Genomic DNA, 21368 nt, shown 5'->3' with positions numbered 1-21368 from the left:
CTTAAAGTCTTGACTGCAATGCCCTTGTGTACACACCAAATAAACATGTTTTTCTCTTCCGTTCAGTTACGCAGTCTGTAAGTAGTCTTCTATTGCTGAAAGAATGCTTGCTATTGAAGCCTTTTCTTTTTTAAAGTGTTTTACGAAAAGTTTTTCCTAGAAAGCCTACAGCCTCTCTGGACCATTTCGGAGCATTTGTGCTGGCTTCAATTCATTACCGGACGCTAATTCTGTTCTCTGATGTGTAATAGTAGATTCAGGCTTCATACTTTTCTATTCCATGGCCAAACACGCTTCCGAAGTTCGCTTGCGTTTGAGTTTTTGGACGGGAGAATGCGCGGCACCCAGCGGCACAATATTTTTGTTTTTTTCATTTCATAATGTTTCGGCCCGTGTAACCGTATCGAAGGGGCTTACCGCAGCAAACTTCATCGGCAGGGCTCCATGAAATTTAAATTTAACATGTCTGACTAAATATAAATGGACAGTAAGGCATCGTAACCGATTTTTGAGATTACAACACATTTCGGCAGTCAAGTAGGTTGCTTAGGTACTCGTAAACCAAACATCCAATAAGTATTCCGTTTTCATTTAATTAATAACTTCATTTACCCTGCTCAGAATGCTATCGACATAAGATAGCAAAACTGAACCCCAGCAGCAAACTTCAATTCAGTAGCAATCGTAGTTCGTTCTCAGGCAATCGTAAGTTTCTCAAAAAAACGGTGAATTGATAGGGAATCGTAATTGGGAAATGGTCGAGATAATTGAATGATAAACAAGATAATCTATGCCGATTTTTGTTCTCATCCGACCCCGTATTCAAATATGCTCCTCCCACCACAGTGGAATGCCGAATGAGCCGACCGTTTTTTTCTTCTTCCTGCACTGAGAAGGGAACAAACAAATCAATTCGCTTAAGTTCCGCTTTTCCCCTGTTTGCCGAGCAATTCTAGTGGGAAATGCAAAATGGACTTAATCGATTAACTAGTTGTTGGTGGATTCGTAACTGCTTCTACGTTGGCTGCTGGTCCCGATTGCTTGCAACATTGTGGAAAATGCTGTTTTGATTAGTTGGCGAATAATTGGCCAGCTGGTGTTTCAAAAATTTCGTTACGAAGCTTTCATTTATTTCATTCTAAGCCACTTGTAAAACTCGGGAGTGGCAATTCGATTGGACAATACTTCGGAAACTGTACTTCTGTCATTTATGAAGTTCGGATCATATTAGCATAGCATCGTGGCAGCAGTACTACAGTACTGGGTGGTGTTGTGCAATGTTGAAAACCTTTACGGGCTAAACTAGGCAAAAGTAGTTGAGCGTGGTTACGAACTTTGCGTGCCACTCGGGGACCTGATAGGCTACAGAGCGCAAATTGGCCCCGTGAGCGGTGGCATGCCGATCTGGGTAAGGAGGTAGCAATTTGAGCTATGCTCCGAAGTGTTCGAGTCTTCGTGGATAGGCGTAGGCAGATTGGGAGCCTGAGTGGGCTGCGCTAGAGCAACCGTGGTATGAGTCTTCGAAAAAAAAACAACCTAACGTATTATCTACATTATTTCGAAGATATAATTGCTCATTAAAAAGTGTTGAAAATTACATACAATCAACACATTCGAATTACAATTACCGGTGATGATTTGATTAGAAGTAAACAATTTCCAGTTGGAAAAGAAATACGGGGCTGTGGGACGGAATGGGAAGGACCCCTCGCCGATCATTGCCACGGCGAAGAGGCAAACGCAATGATTCGGGCTAATACGTGGTAAAACAATCAACTCAATCAGAGATCTGGTATTAACTTAACTGATTTGTGGAATGTCTATTACGCCTCGCAGTTCAAATGAGTGCTACGGCTCGCCAGACTGCTGTCGACTGGAGATCGTCGAAGGCAAACAAATCAGTTGAAATTATTGGATATTTTGTTTTATTCTCACTTTTTTCCACCTTGTTGAGACGGGCGTTTCTTGCGCGTACACATTATTCGGCCTAACAAGCTCCGATTCGGTATTTTTACTCGTTTGTTTTCCTCGCTCGTTGTCCGATTTGGGTGATTTTTGACAATCATCTATTATTTTACAGGATAATTACCTAGCCAGGGTGGTGTGCCAGAGTACGGTGCAGAGCGGAGCAGAACGGCGAGGCAATAATTCTGAAAATTGAAAAATTAAAAATAAACTTTTCCATTGCCTTCGGCGTACCATACTCACGGTGGTTGTAAGTTCGGAGCATCTCCGAACGGCGAGCTAACTCCGCGGGGACAAGAGGGAAGGTCCGAGCAAAGCCTTGGAGTTCTGTCCGTCGTACGCGAAGCGTTACGAGGTCTCGGTAAGCATCCGGTAGGCGCCAGCTCAGTAATAATATTTCGTTCTGCAGTCACTCCTTCTTCTGCCCCTCGCATCGTAACATCGTATCAGACAGCAAAACCTTTTGCTGGAACGCGTTCCCATTGATATTTATCGTTTCACAGTTTGGCTTCTTTTGTTTTAACTCTGGTTGGTTGGTTCCCGCGGGTGCCACCACCGAGATATCCCGTGTAACCTACCGACGGAATGGATCTGGGAATCTGGTGGGTTAAGATGAGGATTGAAATAAATCAAACGAATAAAATATTAATTTTGGACGTTTGCTTCGGGGCCGGTGCAAATGATTGCACGGGCGGTGGCGGTGGAGGAGAGCAGGTTCGTCATCCAGTAGAGGTCTCCGACGCTAACGATTGACGCCAACCTGTTGTTGATGTTGTCTGATTATTGTTTTCTATTGCTAGACGATCAAATTTTTATATGTTTATAATCTCGTGTTTCCGTTGATACGTTAGGAGATTTGATTAGGCAGTCGGACGGTTGGTTCCATTTTCATCTCATTAGCCGAGTTATCACACTCTTTAATTTATTTATATATTGAAGGACAGTTGATAACTATTAGATATATTTCGTCGTCAAACAATAGTCAACATTTCATAACACTGATAATTACATTCTATAATAAATTTAATATAAACTTATTTATTTTTTTAGTTCGTCAAGCCAATGTAGACTACATATAAATAATTTCCTTCGTTTACTTATACTACGCATTATTTCTACGGTGAAGTTGGGTGAAGTTGATGTTTTGATATAGTAACAGGAACAGAGCCGGTGAAACATGTTAAGCCCAGGTGGGTAGATTTTCGTACCAGGGAGAACAACCCACTATTTTGAAGTATTATTTAGTCGATTTTTAAATAATATTTTGTTTCGCTATAACTTTGCATGAGACGCGTAAATTCGGAGCGTTTTAGATATTTTGTTGTAAAACAAAATTGCACATTTAAGGGTTGAATACAATATCAAACTACAACATTTATGCCAATATTTGTTTGGAATATTAAGTCAGCAGTCTATTAATTTCCGTATGAACTTATTTATGTTTTGCAAATTTTCGAAATTATTTCTTTGAGAATTTTGGTTACCCAGATCGTTTAGTTGGTTGGGGTTGATGGTGAAAGATGTCCCGCATGAATCGAAAGCAATGTTTTGGCATTACATTCCTTCTGTGGAATTTGGCTTTTCTGTTTCAACAGACTTCGCAGCCGATTCTTAGCATACAGAATCATTTCATGGCTAGTACTACGATCCTACTGACACTATGAATCATTCCAGGTCGGGGCTCGAACATATGACAACTGGTTTATAAGACCAGCGCCGTATGCATTGAACCGCAAACCCGGGCGAATCGAACGGCGCACAAAACAAATCCAGCCGCTGATGTGCATAGCACATTGTTAAAAAAGTCCCGGGATCGACTGAGATGACGTTTGTAATGTCAAACTATCATCATCGTTCAGAAGACAAGTGTTTTCACGTCAATCGCACCACAAACACTAAACTTACCGACATATAAGTGACATTACTTTTTGAAACTTAAAAAAAACGATTTCCGTTTATTGATAAAACATTGCTTCCTATAAGGAAAAACCGAGCAATGGTTTAAGAAGTGTTACCCACACTCAGATTAAAAACAAAGATTTGTCGTATTCTGATGTTAACGTCACCAAATTGAGCAGTCATCGGGAAAAAAATGTGAGCAAGTTTTGATAATCGTGATGGATGAACACAAAATCAAAGTCCGACTGAACTGGAAGAGCTTTTACGATCGTATGCGAAAATCTAGGCATGGAAAAAGTCTTTTCCAAATAGATGCCTCGTTCGCTCTCAATCTATCAAAAGCAACAACGCATCAGCAATCCAGTGAGTTGATCGGCACTGTTTAGTCGCAATAAAAAGGATTTCTTGCATTGGTATGAAACAGTGGACGAAACATGGATCTCTCTTTTTTCTCCGGAGTTGTTTCAACATTTAGACGGGGAAAACGCAACAGGTAGCTGCAACAAGTATGGCATCAGTTTTTAGATGCTCGAGGTATAATTAACGTCGACTAGCAGAAAAAATCATCTTTAACCAAGACAATGCACCGTACCACAAGTCACCGATCTGTTTCTTCACCCACCATATTCTTAATAACTTAGACCCCAGTGACTTCTTGTCATTTGATGATCTGAAAGAGTCATCGCCGCAACTGAAGCCTATTCTAAGGCCATGGAAAAATCATTCTATAAGTATGATATAAAAAATTTAGATAATAAATAAAGACGGCAGTATCGAACCGCACAGAGTGCAAGTCGATTCAACACTGAATTTTGTTTTCTGTGAGTAATTTTCTCAAATGCGAACGCACTCATTTAAGAGCAGAATTCATATGGAAACCGTGAACTTATGTATACGAAACCAATCAATTAGAGGAATGACAATGGTTTGAAAAACAGGAAGAATTAGACATTGTTCGTGGTTGAGTTGTAGATGTTCAAAACCTAACCACTGTCTTATATGGTTTTACTTCTATATTTTGAATTTGTACCCCGGTATAGAAAACAAAGACGCAGTCCTACGTCATAAGATTTTGAGCGATTTCATTTATGTGAAGATAAAGAATGGAAAGGTGAGACGTTACAAGGTTGATTTTAGCAAGCAGAAATCTTTTAGTGACCTAACTTTTACCTTCAACCAAAGAAGTCGAGTTTAAGCATCTCATTCATGCAAATCACTCGAGTTTCTGGTATGCCGGAACCATGACCATTGCCACACCTCACCTTTTTGTTGTATATCTTCACATCCTTGCTCTACCTTGAGTACTAGCATTTTATAATTCTGATTTTATTTATTATTCTCAGTTACAATAAAAATATTTTTATGGTTATCATTATCAAAGCGATGATCACAGACATAACTGGATGTTGTGAATACGAAAAAACTGGCACGCTTCCTTCGCACTCCCGAATATCAGTTATTTGATTGATTGTGTGAATTGCGAAAGCTTTCCCTTTTTTCACTACTAAAATTTGAAACGATTCACCTACACTAAAGTGCAGTTTAGTTACATTAAACACTAGTTACTATTCCAAAACTGTATATTCTAAATTTGAAACAATTCTTTTTTAATTTGCTAATATAGACTACACAGTTCGAAAAAATCTTGTGATTTCACATCACATATTTTCACACAAATTTATATTCAAGAACATGTAAAATTGTGTGGTTCGAAATTACATAAAAGATCGATAACAACAATGCGACATGAGCCGAAAAACATTAGATTACAAAGCACATTGGTTAATCGACTGAACCACAAAAGCACATATCTGCTTGTTGAATAATTGATGCATATAAATCCATACACCGGGAATCAGTAACCGAGTGCAAATTACACTCGGAACGTATAAAATTCTTTGCTAGTATTATGTCACCTGTAAAATTCATAATTTTTTTTCTGTGTAGGAACAACAAATTTGTAGTTTATTTTTTTGAATACCTTCAAGTAGAGACTTGGTTTTGCAATAGTAATTTTAATAATAATAATAATATTATTATTATGATCATTATTATGAAAATAATACTAATAATAATGGGCAAACAGCCAAATTTCAGAAAGAATTTTGAAATAATAAAATCGATTATTCAAAATATCGATTATTCAGCGCGGATTCAAGCTAATCAACAAAATGAAAAATTATTGGAATATATCAAAAACTTTAACTCCGCTATCCATAATAATATCACTAGTATTTCATCAAATCTGGCACAAATTCAAAATATAGAAAAACCTACAATGGTAATAACAATAATATCTTATGATTATTATTCCATTATTTTAGTAACTTTTTTGAAAAACAAAAAACATCAGAAGTACGTTCAAGATAAGTAAACAAACCGTTATAAACAATAACTATATTGAAAAAAATATGCCAGACATGATAGAAAAATTTAGCATAAGCAATCAAAACCGGATTTTGAATCCCGCTCACCAAATTAATCTGTATACGTGGCAACCCTGTTTCGCACAGCATATTTCCAAACGACATTCATACCAAAGATAGACTCAAGTTGGTTAATGATTTTTCATGTAGCATCCAAATAGGATCCCTCGATGAACTAGATTTACTGTCAGTCGTAGTTCAATGATTAGTTGAACCGAAACAGTAAAGGTCTAGTCGCTCTATGCGCCGTAACTATGACGATGTTTGTTTTCATATTAGTAACAAATCGTCTTCAAATATGCATGATATCGAACAATCTCGTAACACTTTCCGTGGTTCTTTGTATTTGAATGTAGAAGTAATTTAATATGTTCAACTAGCCTAATAATTGATTTAGTAAGGCGGTTCAAGCCATTTTAGAAGCAATCAGATCAAACATTTTTTTACGTAAAACTTGTAAACTTTTGGTTATTTTCTTCTGGTATTGTAGCGTAACCATGGTTTTTTGCGTCGCTTTTCTATGTTTATCGACGCTTTTTAACAAGGGACAAATAAAGCAATACTATTACTGAGTTCTCGGTTCACAAGTTTTTTTCTTTGATTTATATGAATGGCTGAAAACAAAAATTGGATAAGTGCAACTTAGTTCGGAAAACCCGTTTAAGTATTTTTGAATGCAAAAATCGGATTAAAACATGGAGAACAAAAACCGGACGTGGATTTTGCAATGCAAGAATCGTTTAAAAACATCTTTTCTGCAAAAACCGGACAAAATAACTTTGAATGCAAAAGCCGGTTTTTGCATTCAAAGTTTTTACCGACTGTCGCTGTGGACGAAGCGTGGTTTGCTTGTTTGTTAAGGGACGGGTAGGGTCTAACACTTTTGAAAAAACATTTACTATTTTCTTTATACTTTCGTATATTTAAACATCTGAAGAATTTTCTGTGAAATTTTCAAGCCTATTGGAACGACACTCTGGAAGTTATGGACCTTTATCTATGGCTATCTCATTCTACGAAGAAGCAAGAGCTTGGCGCACAGGCCCAAGATTTATACTTCGATTGAATTCAAAACTTAACAAAACATTCTTGAAATGTTTCATTGTAATAAATTATAAAAGAAAAAATATGATGTTTAGAAAATGTTAGACCCTACGGGCTCCCTGTAGTAATTAATTGTTTCCATTAATTTTATAGACTAAAACCTATAAACGCGTTTTCCTCGAAAGCGAGTTTTGAAAGTCCGTGTCCATCGTCATTCAAAAACTACTGCACCAATTTTTTTCAAATTTTGCACACACTTTCTACATGTAAAGTACCAGACCCCAATGTTTTCCTTTTCGTTGTTTGTTACTTTGGGGAGGTTTAACAGCTACAAAATGGCGGATTTTTTCGTGAAAAATCGTAGTTTTCACTTTGAACAACCACCAAAAATTAAAAAAAAAACAAACAGAAACGTTGGGGTCTAGAAAAACTTATACTCTAACTATGCTACGTTTATTTGTTCACTTCTGATTAGTCTGCGATGAGATACAGTGGACATCGCAAATCATAATTTTTAAGAAGCGTTCTCAAAAATACCTCTTCACTGACTTATATCTCAATATTTTTCCACGAAAAAATCACAAAATGTTGTTCGAATTATGCTTTTTACCATGCAAAACATTTGAATTTATTTTGTTGAACGATAATTCTGGAAAAAAATCGCAAAAGTTATGATTTTTTTCATCGTTTAGACCCTACCCCCACCCTGATGAGTCTGATGCTTTTGATACGAAATGGAGAAAACTCATTTAATTCCTAATGATGATCTGTAGAACTGAAAATTTCTTTGAATTGTTACGACCAACAGGATCTGCATGTAGATCCGAGATGGTTCTTTGCGTGTACACTGATGACGTCAACTGGCAGGCTTCTGGTGTAGTAATGCTGTGTGCTCGGCCCGATGTAGCGCTCGTGTGTGTCTCGCTTCTATAACCGTTGCACACAAAACAATGAAATATTCAGTTTTTATATCGCTGGAGCAGCACATATTTTGTTCTCTTCTTCAGAACGCGTTCTGATTGGCTGGTGCTGAAATGGCTCAAATCAGATAGGTTTTCCAGTAGTATACTATTGAAAAACTTAATGTTTTTGCAATACACGTTCAAGTTGAAAAATTTCAATTCTATTGGTAGTTAGATTGCATAAATCATTCCACAGATAACTGAGTTATAAACTTTCAAAATACGAGAAAGGCGAACGCGCGTCATGTGTTTTCCTCTTTGATACAAAATATTTCAGAAAAGTTTAATTTTGAATTATTTGAGATTATGTCACACAAACTGAAAATTTTATCGTAAGATTGTGATCGTATTTTCGATGGCATGTTGCAAAAAATATGTTAATTAGTTAGATACAACAAGAGATATTCACGATCAAAAACTTATCACTCTCTCAGAGAGTAAATTTTTAAAAGGCGCCCCATAGTAAAGTAAGTCGTATTCAAGTATCATTCTTGATCCCAAGCTATACCAGCCTCTGCGCAAGCTTTTATGATGTTTATTGTATCAAAAAATGTTACCTTGCACTAATACGCTGTATTGGTGAATACGGAGTTACAATTTGGGCTCATGTTCACATAGGTCTTGACTGAACCATCTTCAATTACCACATTACGAGAATAGTGGTTCCCTCATTATCCTACCGACTCTGCAACAGAAGACGAACACTTCTTGAAATCTAACAGAAGTCAATATATAAAAGATATATTGAATAGAAGAAATACTTTCTGGATCGATTCAATGCGTTCTTTGTGGATAATATTATATGCATTCAATACTAGGCTGCAATATTCCAAAATAGGCCTGACATATGTACTATATAATAATTGAATTGTATGTAGGTCCTGGAAGTTACTACTGAGACGTTAAATAAAGCAGATCATATTATTTGCGTGAATGGTTAGATGTTAGTAACAACATCTCAGATGGTAGATGTTAGACGGTTTATGTTGGACTATTAGGTGGCAAAACAATTCGACATAAACTGTTATGCATTGACGAGTCTAAGACGAAACGTAAAGAAAAGTCCATTGGGTTATTCTGTACATCTGTACATACTGTGCGCGAAACTGATCGCCGTATAAATTATTCGCTTATCCCGAGAACGTTGATATAAGCCGTTTTTCGAAATATTCATGGAAAATTTAAACATTATCAAAATGAGATCATGCAATCGTCGCATCTAATCTGCTTACGACGAAACCACTGTGACCAGTTAACTGATTAGGATAAAACTATCTAAATTTAAAGAAATAACTCATAATACACAGCTTTACATACAAATGAGTGCCTCTTGCTTTCGTACCGAACATTGCAAATGTTTTCCGCCTAAACGAAATCATTAATTTGACAATCATGAAATATGACCTGTATAAAGTCGTTATACTCTTATCAAAATTTTGATATCATCTCAATGCTACAATATTGTGGATGCATCAATTCATTTTGTTTCGTACTAAAGAATGTACATTCATAAACAAACAATTTCTTCCACCAATTTGTTCTAGCTGTTGCTCTGTTAAACGTTAAACCCATGTCTTTTTTGATTATTGTATAGGTATAGTGATCTCCTTCCCCGGTAATCAATACCTTTTCTAACTCACACTCTTTACTTTGAATCGCGGTTGGCGCCACTGTGCTTAACCGCATAAATCAACGAAATCTCCCAGCGCTAACAAGCCACGAAACTCGGGCATCGCACATTTAATACGATTCGAGACGGTTATTTTCCGGATCAACCTCCGGGGGGATCGTCTCGGGTTAAACAGTGGATACAAAGTATCGCAGCCAGTTCGCAGGTTTTGCTTCCAGCAACCCGATCACCTCGGCTCTTCGCATAATACCGTCCGTACACGTGTTCTCCGATGCGATAACCGTGAAATTGATCATTTTTCTGGTCGGTTTGTTCCCCTCGCTCCGGGGCCCGGCTGGCGCTGCTTTCTGCTTTTGGTAGCCGTGAATTCAATGCCTAACGATCCATTTCAGATTAGATGCGCGGTTGTAATCGTACCGTGCTGATTGTCGAATCCCGGGCAGCAGCCCAGCGACCCCAAAAACTGGTCCGAGTTTTGCGCGACTTAAACAAGTGCTAATGAAGCACTCACCACAAACATCGGGAAACATTTTGCGCACCACTAAGCTCAGTCTTTTTCGGACCTAATATAATCACGATCAAATTGATGGCTCAGGAATTACGAGTTTGGGATTCGGACGGGCGGAATCGTTGGCGGCTCATTTCAGACTGGAGCTGGTTGTTAGCGTTCGGAATAGGGGGGAAACCGGCAACCGGAGGTGAGGTTGGATTCAACAAAAAGCCAAATCATCATAATCATCATCGTTGGCAGCTCGCTCAAGAAGCGGAAAAGAAAAGCTTCCCCAACAAAAGGCGAGTGAGAAAATGTGATTTTAACACCTCGTGGGTAATTAAATTTTTTGATATATGAAGACTCGCCACTTTTTATGGGAGTGTTGAGTGCTGTTCGTGCGGTGGAGGTGATTTAGTTCGGCAGGCCAACAAACAAAATTTATGAATACAACTCACACACACACGCACACATCCACACAAACAGACGATTGCCATCAAAGCTGTTATGGTCCATTGTGCTCGGGGTGCTAATTGTGAGATGAATTATTTATATCGAGTCGAGTTTGCGGAACGAAGGCTCAATTAGATGATTATGAGGTGTTTATTGTTGTCATCAACATAGTTTGCAATTTGTTAAACATTGGCAATTCCTCACGAAAGGTAGTTGTTGTAATATTTGCAATATTATTTTGGGGATCATTTTGAAAAATACAATAAAATACGTGTTGCGGAATTTGCATTTTTCCACGGATCTTTGAAATATGATGAATCGCCCGTATCGTTTATTATGCAAACAACCGTTCGTGGGTATACGATTTTCAGATGAGGAACGATATTTTCCTTGAAAAAGGCCATCCCTAGCGGTCGAAACGTCGGGCAGTAGAAAACAACCATTCTTATATAATGGACCGCTGAAATTGAATACATAATTATTGCTAATTTCTATAGATCGATTCCACGAACTAATAGTTAAAAAAATGGTAAAATCAATATAAACCTGCTACGGTTTGGATGGAACTTTGAACACGTGTTCAGTATGACAAACCATTTGTTTTGTATGGAGAGACAGAACGATTCGACCCATGAATAATGTTTACAAAGAGCGAATGCACTTCCTTCAAATAGCTGTACGTCGATAACTATTTCTTGTATAAAAAATGCTGCTGCTGATTTGATTACTGTTCTCCAGAAGCGAAGAATTAGTCGCCAGGACAGTTTACAGAAAGTTGCAAAACTACAAACTTTTTGTTAAAAAAATGAATTAGTTTATAATGACGTAGCCATGGACGAGACATTTAGACATGAATTTCAAAGAACTCAGTTTTTGTAGAATTCTATTGTTTGTGTTTTGATCGTTGCAACTTCCAAAACTATCAATTGCACAAAAACGGTGTCCAAGTCCAACTCGTAGTAAATCGGTAGGACACTGCAGTAAAATGCTAAAAAAAGGATACATTCTCAAGGATTGGAACATTAACAGTAAAAATAGAATACAAAAATATGCATCATTAATTTTCTTTTGGCTGTATTTTTGGCCTTAATAAGATTAGTATTTTTCCAAAAAAAAAAAAATTAAGAAATTCCAGTTGAAGCAATTTAAAAATATTTTCCAAACTTCAGGTTTTTGATGAAAAAAGACTGGTGGGTAATATCAAAGAAATAACTGGATAACGTGAATACAAATAAAACTGATATGCTTTTCCACACTTCGAAAAAAATTCCTTAGCGAATTCTATACCTATTTATTATATAAAAGATAAACAAATAACTGATCGGATTAATCTGAGTAATAAGAGTTTTTAAGGAATTATATAGTTGTATAGGTGATCAGTCGACTTCAACAAGTATCACACTGAGTATTCGCATCTCTCGCTTATGTACTGAATGAGCATTGCAAAGATTTTGATCTGCAACGTAGAATGAACAATTTCGCTATAGTCGATAAAATCAATTGAAAGAGCATTTTGGTTATAAATTGAATGACTAAAATGGCTGTCTCAAACAACATGCTCAAACATGTCCTCCTCATTTTAGTAAAAATGCTCATGGTTTTATCACTGAAAATATTCCGTATTTCTATGTGTCGTAGATTTCATCACCCTGACCCTGGTACTTAAATTGTTTCAGTTTCTTGTGCGAATGACCGACTTGATTTGCGTATTGCTCGATTCTGAATCAACACATTCTCGCAACTCGACCGGCCTGCTAGATTTTTAGTTCGATGCACGATTGTAGATTACATTTCCTAGGTTAGAGATGCTAGGGTTCCGCTTGTAACAGGAACCACTGTTTATAATGATTTTGCGACATCCGAACTTGAATTTCCATTCGATCTGGACTTACAGGCTGTCGACAAACGATCTCCGAATACTTTTATTACATTAGCAACAGTTAATATGGTTACATTCATCAATTTAGACAACTTTACGAACAAGTAGTATGGATTTTCGCGATGCACAAGCAAAATTTGGATTAGTCACTACTATTACAAAAATGACCATTTCCACAATCGAGAAGCAAATATCAAAATCGAACTTGATGCTTGATTTACACTTACAACACGTAAATTCTTATTCGAACGCCAATCAGTATTGATATATTCGTACCCAAACCTCCGTTTACGAAAACTTTTTTGCGTTACCTCTTTTACGAACCAGATCCCAAATAACGTAAACTTTTTCTGTGAACCTACTTCGTAAAAGAAGTTTATTTTTAGAACGGGTTTAAAGAGTAGTTTCTGGAAAATTATGTTTGAGCTATTTTGGAAATTCAAGATGGCGACTTCCGGTTTATTGATATTTCTTGAAAACCCTTACAACTTGAGAATTTTTGAAATGGATTATCAATTTATCAAATGCCGGACAATTTCATTTGTAATGACCTAATGTTAGATTTGCTTGAATTTTACTGGTTTTGATTGTAACTGTATGAATTTAAATGCATCTTTTACCAGCCTGGCAGATGTGTGCTTATGTGGCTCAGTCGATTAGCAGACGTACTTCGCGATCCAATAGTTCTCGGTTCAAGTCGCGGCGGTCGCTATCAGTATTATTTTTTTTATTTAAAAAAATTTAATTTCATAGAATTTTAGACATAATATTAAATGTTCTTCCGCGTAAATTTGCGAGAACTGCGACACTCCATTTATGTGCATCTAATAAGATGTTGTCGGGTAATCATTCTGTTCTCTGGCGCATAATAATAGATGCAGCCAAACATGTACTCGAAGTGCGCTTGCGTTCGTCTTTCTAGCCCAAAATAAGAATGTGCGGGATCCAGCAACAGGATAAATTTACCATCTGCAAAATCTTGCTTAACTAAGGCATACTCGCACACTTTCTCTTTCCGATCGTATATTACAATTTTATGTATTATTATTATAACTATTATTAATAGTTTTATTTTACACCGGTTTTAACCTCCGTTTTACGTGGTTTTGACACTGTCAGTGGTAGTGGAGTTTTTACCATCACGTAACTCTCAAAACCTCTACCTCACGGTGTAATCTACAGTATTAACAGCCCCATAATAACAGTTCGGCTGAAAAGTTCGTATCGTTTAATAGAAACACACATTTTTTGCCAAAATTCGTTTTTATTATTCAATATAATTGCCATCAGAGGCAATACAGTGATTATAGCGATCTTCCAACTTTTCGATACCATTTTTGTAGTACGATTTGTCCTTTGCCTCAAAATAGGCCTCAGTTTCAGCGATTACCTCTTCATTGCTTCTAAATTTTTTACCAGCGAGCATTCTCTTGAGGTCTGAGAACAGAAAAAAGTCACTGGGGGCCAAATCTGGAGAATACGGTGGATGAGGGAGCAATTCGAAGCCCAATTCGTTCAATTTCACCATGGTTTTCATCGACTTGTGACACGGTGCATTGTCTTGATGAAACAAAACTTTTTTCTTCTTCAAATGAGGCCGTTATTTTGAAATTTCGTCCTTCAAACGCTCTAATAACGCTATATAATAGTCACTGTTGATGGTTTTTCCCTTTTCAAGGTAGTCGATGAAAATTATACCATGCGAATCCCAAAATACCGACGCCATAACCTTACCGGCCGATTCTTGAGTCTTTCCACGCTTTGGGTTCAGTTCATCGCGTGCAGTCCACTCAGCTGTCGATTGGACTCCGGAGTGAAGTGATGGAGCCATGTTTCGTCCATTGTTATATATCGACGAAAAAATCGGTTTTATTTCGATATAACAGCTCCAAACACTGCTCAGAATCATCAATTCGTTGTTGTTTTTGATCGATTGTGAGCTCACGCGGTGCACAAAGCTTTCTCATATCCAAATATTCGTGAATAAAATGTCCAACACGTTCCTTTGATATCTTTAGGGTGTCAGCTATCTCGATCAACTTCACTTTACTGTCATTGAAAATCATTTTGTGGATTTTTTTCACGTTTTCATCGGTAACAGCCTCTTTTGGACGTCCACTGCGTTCATCGTCTTCGGTGCTCATATGACCAGTACGAAATTTTGCAAACCACTTACGAATTGTTGCGGTGCAGAGTCTGGATAACACTCATCAAGCCATTTTTTGGTATCGGCGGCACTTTTTGTCATCAAAAAGTAGTGTTTCATCAACACACGAAATTCCTTTTTTTCCATTTTTTTCACAATAACAAAAGTAGATTCACTCAAAATGCAATATCTCACAAACTAATAATCAGACAGCTGTAAAATTTATACACGTATCTTTTGAAGGTTGGTACTAACTGAAAATGGTATGGATTTAATTCTAGTGGCGCCCTCTCATAGAAACGATACGAACTTTTCAGCCGATCTGTTATTTCTCATACTTGTTTTTCGTTTCTGTTTCTGATTTCGGGAACTGAACCTGGTCCAAAACTCTTGTGACGCTTTTTAACACCTATAACTTACAGAAAAGAACACATATAATGCTTCGTAACATACAAAACTTACAAAAGGGCAACGGATTTAACGCCTCGTAACGCTTGTACCTTTCAAAAATTTAACACATGTAACGTTTTGTAACACATAAAACATACAAAAAGTATACGCATGTAACGATTTGTAATGCCCATAACATACAAAAAAGTATTGCATGTAATATTTCGTAACGTCTTAAACTTATTTAAAATAACGAATGTAACGCTTCATAACTCCTCTAACTTACACAGAAGTAACGCATGTAACATTTCGTAACGCTTGTAATTCACAATAGAGCAACGCACGTAACACCTACAATTCACAAAAAAACTAACGCATGCTACGTTTCGTAACGCCAAAAACTTATACAGAGTAACACATGTCACGTTTCGTAACGCCTGTAACTCACAAACAGTAATTCTTCTAAACGACTGTAACTTACAAAAGATAAAGCTTCGTGATGCCCAAAACTTATCAAAAAGTAATGCTTGTAACGCATCGTAACGCTTATAACTTACAAACGAGTAACGCTTGTAACGCTTCATAACGCCTTAACCTTAAAAACAAATAAAGCTTGTAACGCCTCGTAAAACTATAACTCAAAACCAGTTACGCATGTAACGCTTCGCAACCTATATAATTAACAAAGGAGCGAAGTATATAACACTTCGTAACACCTATACCTTCCTTAAAATTAATACATTGTAACTTATTTACTGCACGGATCTAACCTTTATAACAGTTTTTAATATTAATAATTTTCATAAAATAACTCATCTTTTAACTCTCAATTCAAGAAAATTATCGTATGCAACGCTTTCTAGCTTCTTTGATTTAACGTAACGCTTCCCATCTCACGAGAATATCGAGTGAAACGCTTTGTCGTCATGGGTAGATCAGTGCCGTTCACGCAACCGCCTGGGTTCGATTCTAGCTTTTTCTAGCTCGAAAACGCGAATGACCTTAAAGTTAAAGCCTCTATAATCGGAACAAAGAAAAAATCCATAGTACCTTTACTCAGGCGTTGACTCAGATAGGCCTCACGGTGTAAACTACAGGATCAACAGCCCCGCATAATATTTCTCGAAACTTTAAACTGTAAACTTCATTTAATAATGCGAAAATTTGAATACCTATTTTTACATGCATTTACTTACATTTCTTCATTCTTCTCGAATTAAATTATCGTTAAGTTTTATTGATTTACGATTCTTAATCATCTGAAAAATTCAATGTTGAAGTAATAACCGCTTTGAGGAAACAAATGTTTCGTTAAACTACAAGGCTACCGAATAATTTTCGATTGATTACCATTATGCCACCACGAAGCAACTTGAAATCTAGGAATGTAACAACTGCTCGTCATCCATGTTTCTCTCGTTGCAAGTGCAGATGCTCTTACATCGTGTGTGTACAGGCGGCACACCTATGCCACCACATGATGCAATTTATGCTGAGTGAGCAAGCGAGCGACCACATAATGAGCCACCGCACACATGGTGTCCGAAAATTTGCGCACCGCCGGAATGGCAGAGTAGGAAAATTGGTCAAACCCAAAAAGTTCAAGTGAACAAACAGAAAGTAATGGAAAAGGTTACGAATGGGCCAAGAAAATGGAGAGAAAACAGCAATGTACTACATCACAGAAAATTTGTGAAAACGTATCATTAAAATTGATTTGTAGCGATGAAATAATAATTTAGGAAAGGCCCCAGAAATTATACACGGCTCGATGAGGTCCGTTTCGAGACGGCCCTGTGGATGGTGAGCAATAAATTGGGAAGGATTTTTTTTGCTCTTCTCAATTCCTCTGTCCACATGGTGTCGAGGTCGGGTGGGTTCGCAGGCAAGCGTCGTCCCTGTCTGTCCGTCAGTGGTGGTTTTGTTGGTTTTTCTTCCGATTCTGCGGGGTGGAGGAGGTGCTTTCACAAATTATGCTGCATTTTATTGGCGTTTCGGGCTTACGGCTTGGCAGCTTGTGAGTTAAAACTGTTTTTCAACATTAATTTTGGCGATAGCTTACGATACTGCTGGTACTAATAAGTGCTGTGAAAAGTATTGCAATATGTAAAATAAGTAAATTAGCAGAGCTTGGAAATGTTGAACTCTGGCAATGCTAACTGACTCGATAATTAGTACCTTTCAACAAAAGCTTGCTGCTGATGATGATCAGTCGAGTCGGTTGAGCCCATCTCATAAAAGACACGGGACAGGAAGTGGGCTGACACGGCATCAAAACACAAAAAAAAATTCAAGTGAGAGAAAGAGATGATTATTATTGACTGATGGCGGTGGAGTCGAACGAGTGCGTGGTCATCGATTTACTTCCGCCTTGAATTCATCAGTTTTTTGTTTGGTTTTTCTTTCCCGTTGCAGGCGAATGTTCCCCTCGATGCGTCTCACCGTGGACGGACTGGACGCGGACACCAATTATTGCGTGCTGCTGGAGATGATGCCCATTAGCGACTGTCGGTTCAAATTTAGCGGATCCCAGTGGGTTCCGGCGGGTGGTGCCGAGCCGCAGAGCCCGCAGCGCTTTTGCCTTCACCCGGACAGCCCTGCCCTCGGCACCCACTGGGCCTCCCAGCCGATCGTGTTCAACAAGGTGAAGCTAACCAATAATACGCTGGACAACAACGGACATGTGAGTATTTGAGGATGGTAGGGCCCCGAACCTAATTCAACGGGGGTTCATTATCATGACTGGTCTAATACTGCGTGTCCTCTGCTCTTGTTTTGCTTGTTTTGGTGCACAGGTGGTGCTGACCAGTATGCACAAGTATCAACCACGGATACACGTTATTCGGACAGCGGATCCCTCGCAGATTCCCTGGTCAGCTCAGCAGGCGTTCGTCTTTCCGGAGACCGAGTTCGTTGCAGTTACAGCCTACCAGGTAAGAGCAAATGTTTTGGTAAAGTGCAGTTTAATAGCTGATAAACAATTCAAGCAATATGTGCCAATACGAATTTTAACAGGTGACCTCAATCCCCCTGTATAGACCGAATTTACGAACACTTATTTACGTTATCTCTTTTTACGTAACTATTTTTACGAACAAAATCCCAAATAACGTAAACTTTATTACGAACCTACTTCGTAAAAAGAAGTTTTTGCATGCAATGAAAATTATTTCTAGCTCATTTATATTCAATGGGAACTACTACAATATGAATATTTTTGGAACGGGGTTAAATAGTAGATTCCGAAAAATGATGTTTGAGGTATTTTGGAAATCCAAAATGACGGCTTCCGGTTTAATAATATTTCTTATAAACTCTTACAATATGGGTATTTTTGGAACGGGATTGATGAGTAGATGACGGAAAACGATGTTCTGAATTCCATTATAGCACAGCCATCTGCTCCAGTTCTTTATAGTCAGAATTTTGCTCTATTAGGGTGCGGCATAATGTTTCAAATTTGAAAAATATGACCATTTTTCCTTACCCTTTGTCTAGCTTAAAATATCTTAGTAATTTGAAAGTGATATTGTACCGCTGATCCAAAAAATGTAGGTGCTTACTCATCAATCCCGTTCCAAAAATACCCATATTGTAAGGGTTTTTAAGAACTATCATTAAACCGGAATAATTTCTCGAATTTCCAAACCACCTCAAACATCGTTTTCCTACATTTATTCATGAATCCAAATCCAAAAATACCCATATTGTAAGGGTTTTTATGCAATATCAATAAATCGGAAGCCGCCATCTTGGATTTTGAAATGACCCCACAAACCCATACAATATGGGCGTTTTCGGAATTGGATTCATGAATATTTCTTGCATCTACTCTTCACATCCGCTCTAAGAATAGCCATATGATTGGGGGTTTCCACATTCAGTACGCAAAACTTTTTTGACTAAGTAAATTCCAAATAACGTAAACTTTTTTTACGAACTACCTCGATTTACGAACCCCCGTTTAGCTCGTAAAAGGAGGTTTCAGTGTAATGCATTTCATAAGAACCTGTCATGACTTGTCATTTGGTAAATGACGTAAAATGTAATGTTGCATTTGATTCAATTTTACAGTTTTTATTTTTGAATTCTGATTAGCACTTGGCTATCGAGCGCAACTGTTTAATTTGATGATAATCAAAATATAGATAATTAATCTGTCAAGAAAATGAGATATTCTGTGGTTCAAAAGTCCATTAACACACGTACTTTGAAATCTATACAGATCGAAAAAATCTTGTGAATTCACTTCTTGTAAGATGTATATACGTGAAGGATCGTATTTCACACAATTTTTTTTTCAAGAACATGTAAAATTTTGTGAAAAACAGAAGATCGATAGCAACACGACTTGAACCGAGAAACTTTAGATCCCAAAGCAAGTCAATTAATCGACTGAGCCAAAGAGGCACATATCTGCATGATGAATAGTTGATACATATGCATTAGGGTGGGACAAGGTTGTATGGGAAAAATTATTTTCTCGCTCCACCTAACTTTTCGTGTTCCTTTTGGGTCCCATAGAAACTATGCAAAATTTTAGCTCGAAAGGAGAAACTATATTTTCGCGCCCGCGGTTCAAAAGTTTGTATGGAATTTAGTATGGGAAAACTAACTTTTAACAAAAAAAATCATCTGGAGGTCACTCTATATACTCAAAAAATTAGCGAACATGTAATTTTCGTAGGAAATTTAATGAGGAAGAAAACCTTCGAAGACTGTAACATAATCCGACATCTGTAAAAAATGTTATTAAAGAAAAACCGACACAAGGTCCGAACGATGGCTCATTCCTTAATATATCTAGCACCACTGCTGCTAGTGGTGGTAATATGAGTTTGCTTTCTTTTATTATGCTACAACGGCTGATCTGAGTTGTTTGATGTCTTCACAATAGTTGCTCAGTGTAGTTTGGAGATTTTTTTATACTTAAAAACCATGTTCTAAAACTCACTGTAAAGACACACAAAAAACTAACTTTTTTATTTGAAGAAATACAATTTTGAAATCTTCCACAATATTGTTGATAAACTCAAATACTATAATTTTGTCGAAAACATAAACCATCTGCCTCATATGGTTTAGAAGATAACTGTAGTTAACTGTATCGTTTGAAGAATTATGCCACCTGTAAAATTCATTTTTTTTCTGTGTAATGATTTTCGGTTCTAGTAGCGGTTGGTTTTCTTTTTTTTTTTTTTGGTTTCAAGCTGTGTAATTTTCAAATCTTACTATTCGCATGTTCTAGCTCACGCATGTTTGTGAGCAACGACGCACGATTTTTTTGGGCTAGGTGTCCACACCAGAGCTAATAAAAGTCATTTTCATTGACTAAAAAATAGACGAAAATGACAAGAAACTACTGTCACTCTCAGCTTCGCTTGCAAACAATGAGAACGAAATCCTTGTCCAGTCAATGACATAAGCGGGACAGTAGTTTCAAAATTGTGTTTTCTCTTTCATTTGCCCTTATAGTTTTCAGTAAAAATGCCATAACATGCAGTGTCGATATTCAACCGAAACTGTGAGAATTCAAAATGACAGAAAAAGATTTCACAATAACTTTTACCTATTGCACGGAGAACCCGCAGATCACAAAATTACAATATTGCAACGCCCTGGTTGTTTCAATTAAAATGTTGTTGATTTAACTAACATATCTGTTGATTTTGACATAACCATTCAGGTAACCAAAATTGTTGTATTCAAATGCTCTCACTTGGCGGATAACGAAGACAGCAAAACGCAGAACAAAAAACCTCTTCATTTCATCAGAAGCGTTTCATATTGAAAATTTTCAATGGTAAATGCACGTCATTTATGTTAGTTACGTAGTGGTCGTTTTATGTAAGTGAAAGTATGCAGAAGAATATAACAGTTAATTGTTAAACAAGTTTTCTATGTGTTAAATAGATATTCTTACAGTATGAATTTTTTAATTTCATTCGAGAGTAGTGTATTCTAGGACAGTTCATGTCAATGTTATTAAAACCGCTTAACGCTTAAAAATTTGCTGCTAAAATGAAGTGGTACTGTTTGTATTTTCTTGAAAGTGTACCTGTAGCATTAGGTTTACCAGCGAGC

General features: G+C 37.2%; 1 protein-coding gene across 1 annotated transcript in view; it reads left to right on the top strand.

Annotated features, from left to right (window-relative positions):
* Positions 1 to 21368, top strand: part of LOC131436774 (T-box transcription factor TBX6-like) — an 80978-nt gene that overhangs the window by 50758 nt on the left and 8852 nt on the right. The window contains exons 3-4 of the mRNA XM_058605682.1: positions 17700 to 17967; positions 18080 to 18217. Coding sequence (XP_058461665.1) covers positions 17700 to 17967; positions 18080 to 18217 — 406 coding nt within the window. The remainder of the gene's footprint in view (positions 1 to 17699; positions 17968 to 18079; positions 18218 to 21368) is intronic.

This window comes from Malaya genurostris, chromosome 3 (genome assembly GCF_030247185.1).
Source record: "Malaya genurostris strain Urasoe2022 chromosome 3, Malgen_1.1, whole genome shotgun sequence".
Classification (NCBI taxonomy): Eukaryota; Metazoa; Arthropoda; class Insecta; order Diptera; family Culicidae; genus Malaya; species Malaya genurostris.
Note: the sequence above shows the minus strand (reverse complement) of the source record. Positions and strands in the feature narration are given on the sequence as shown.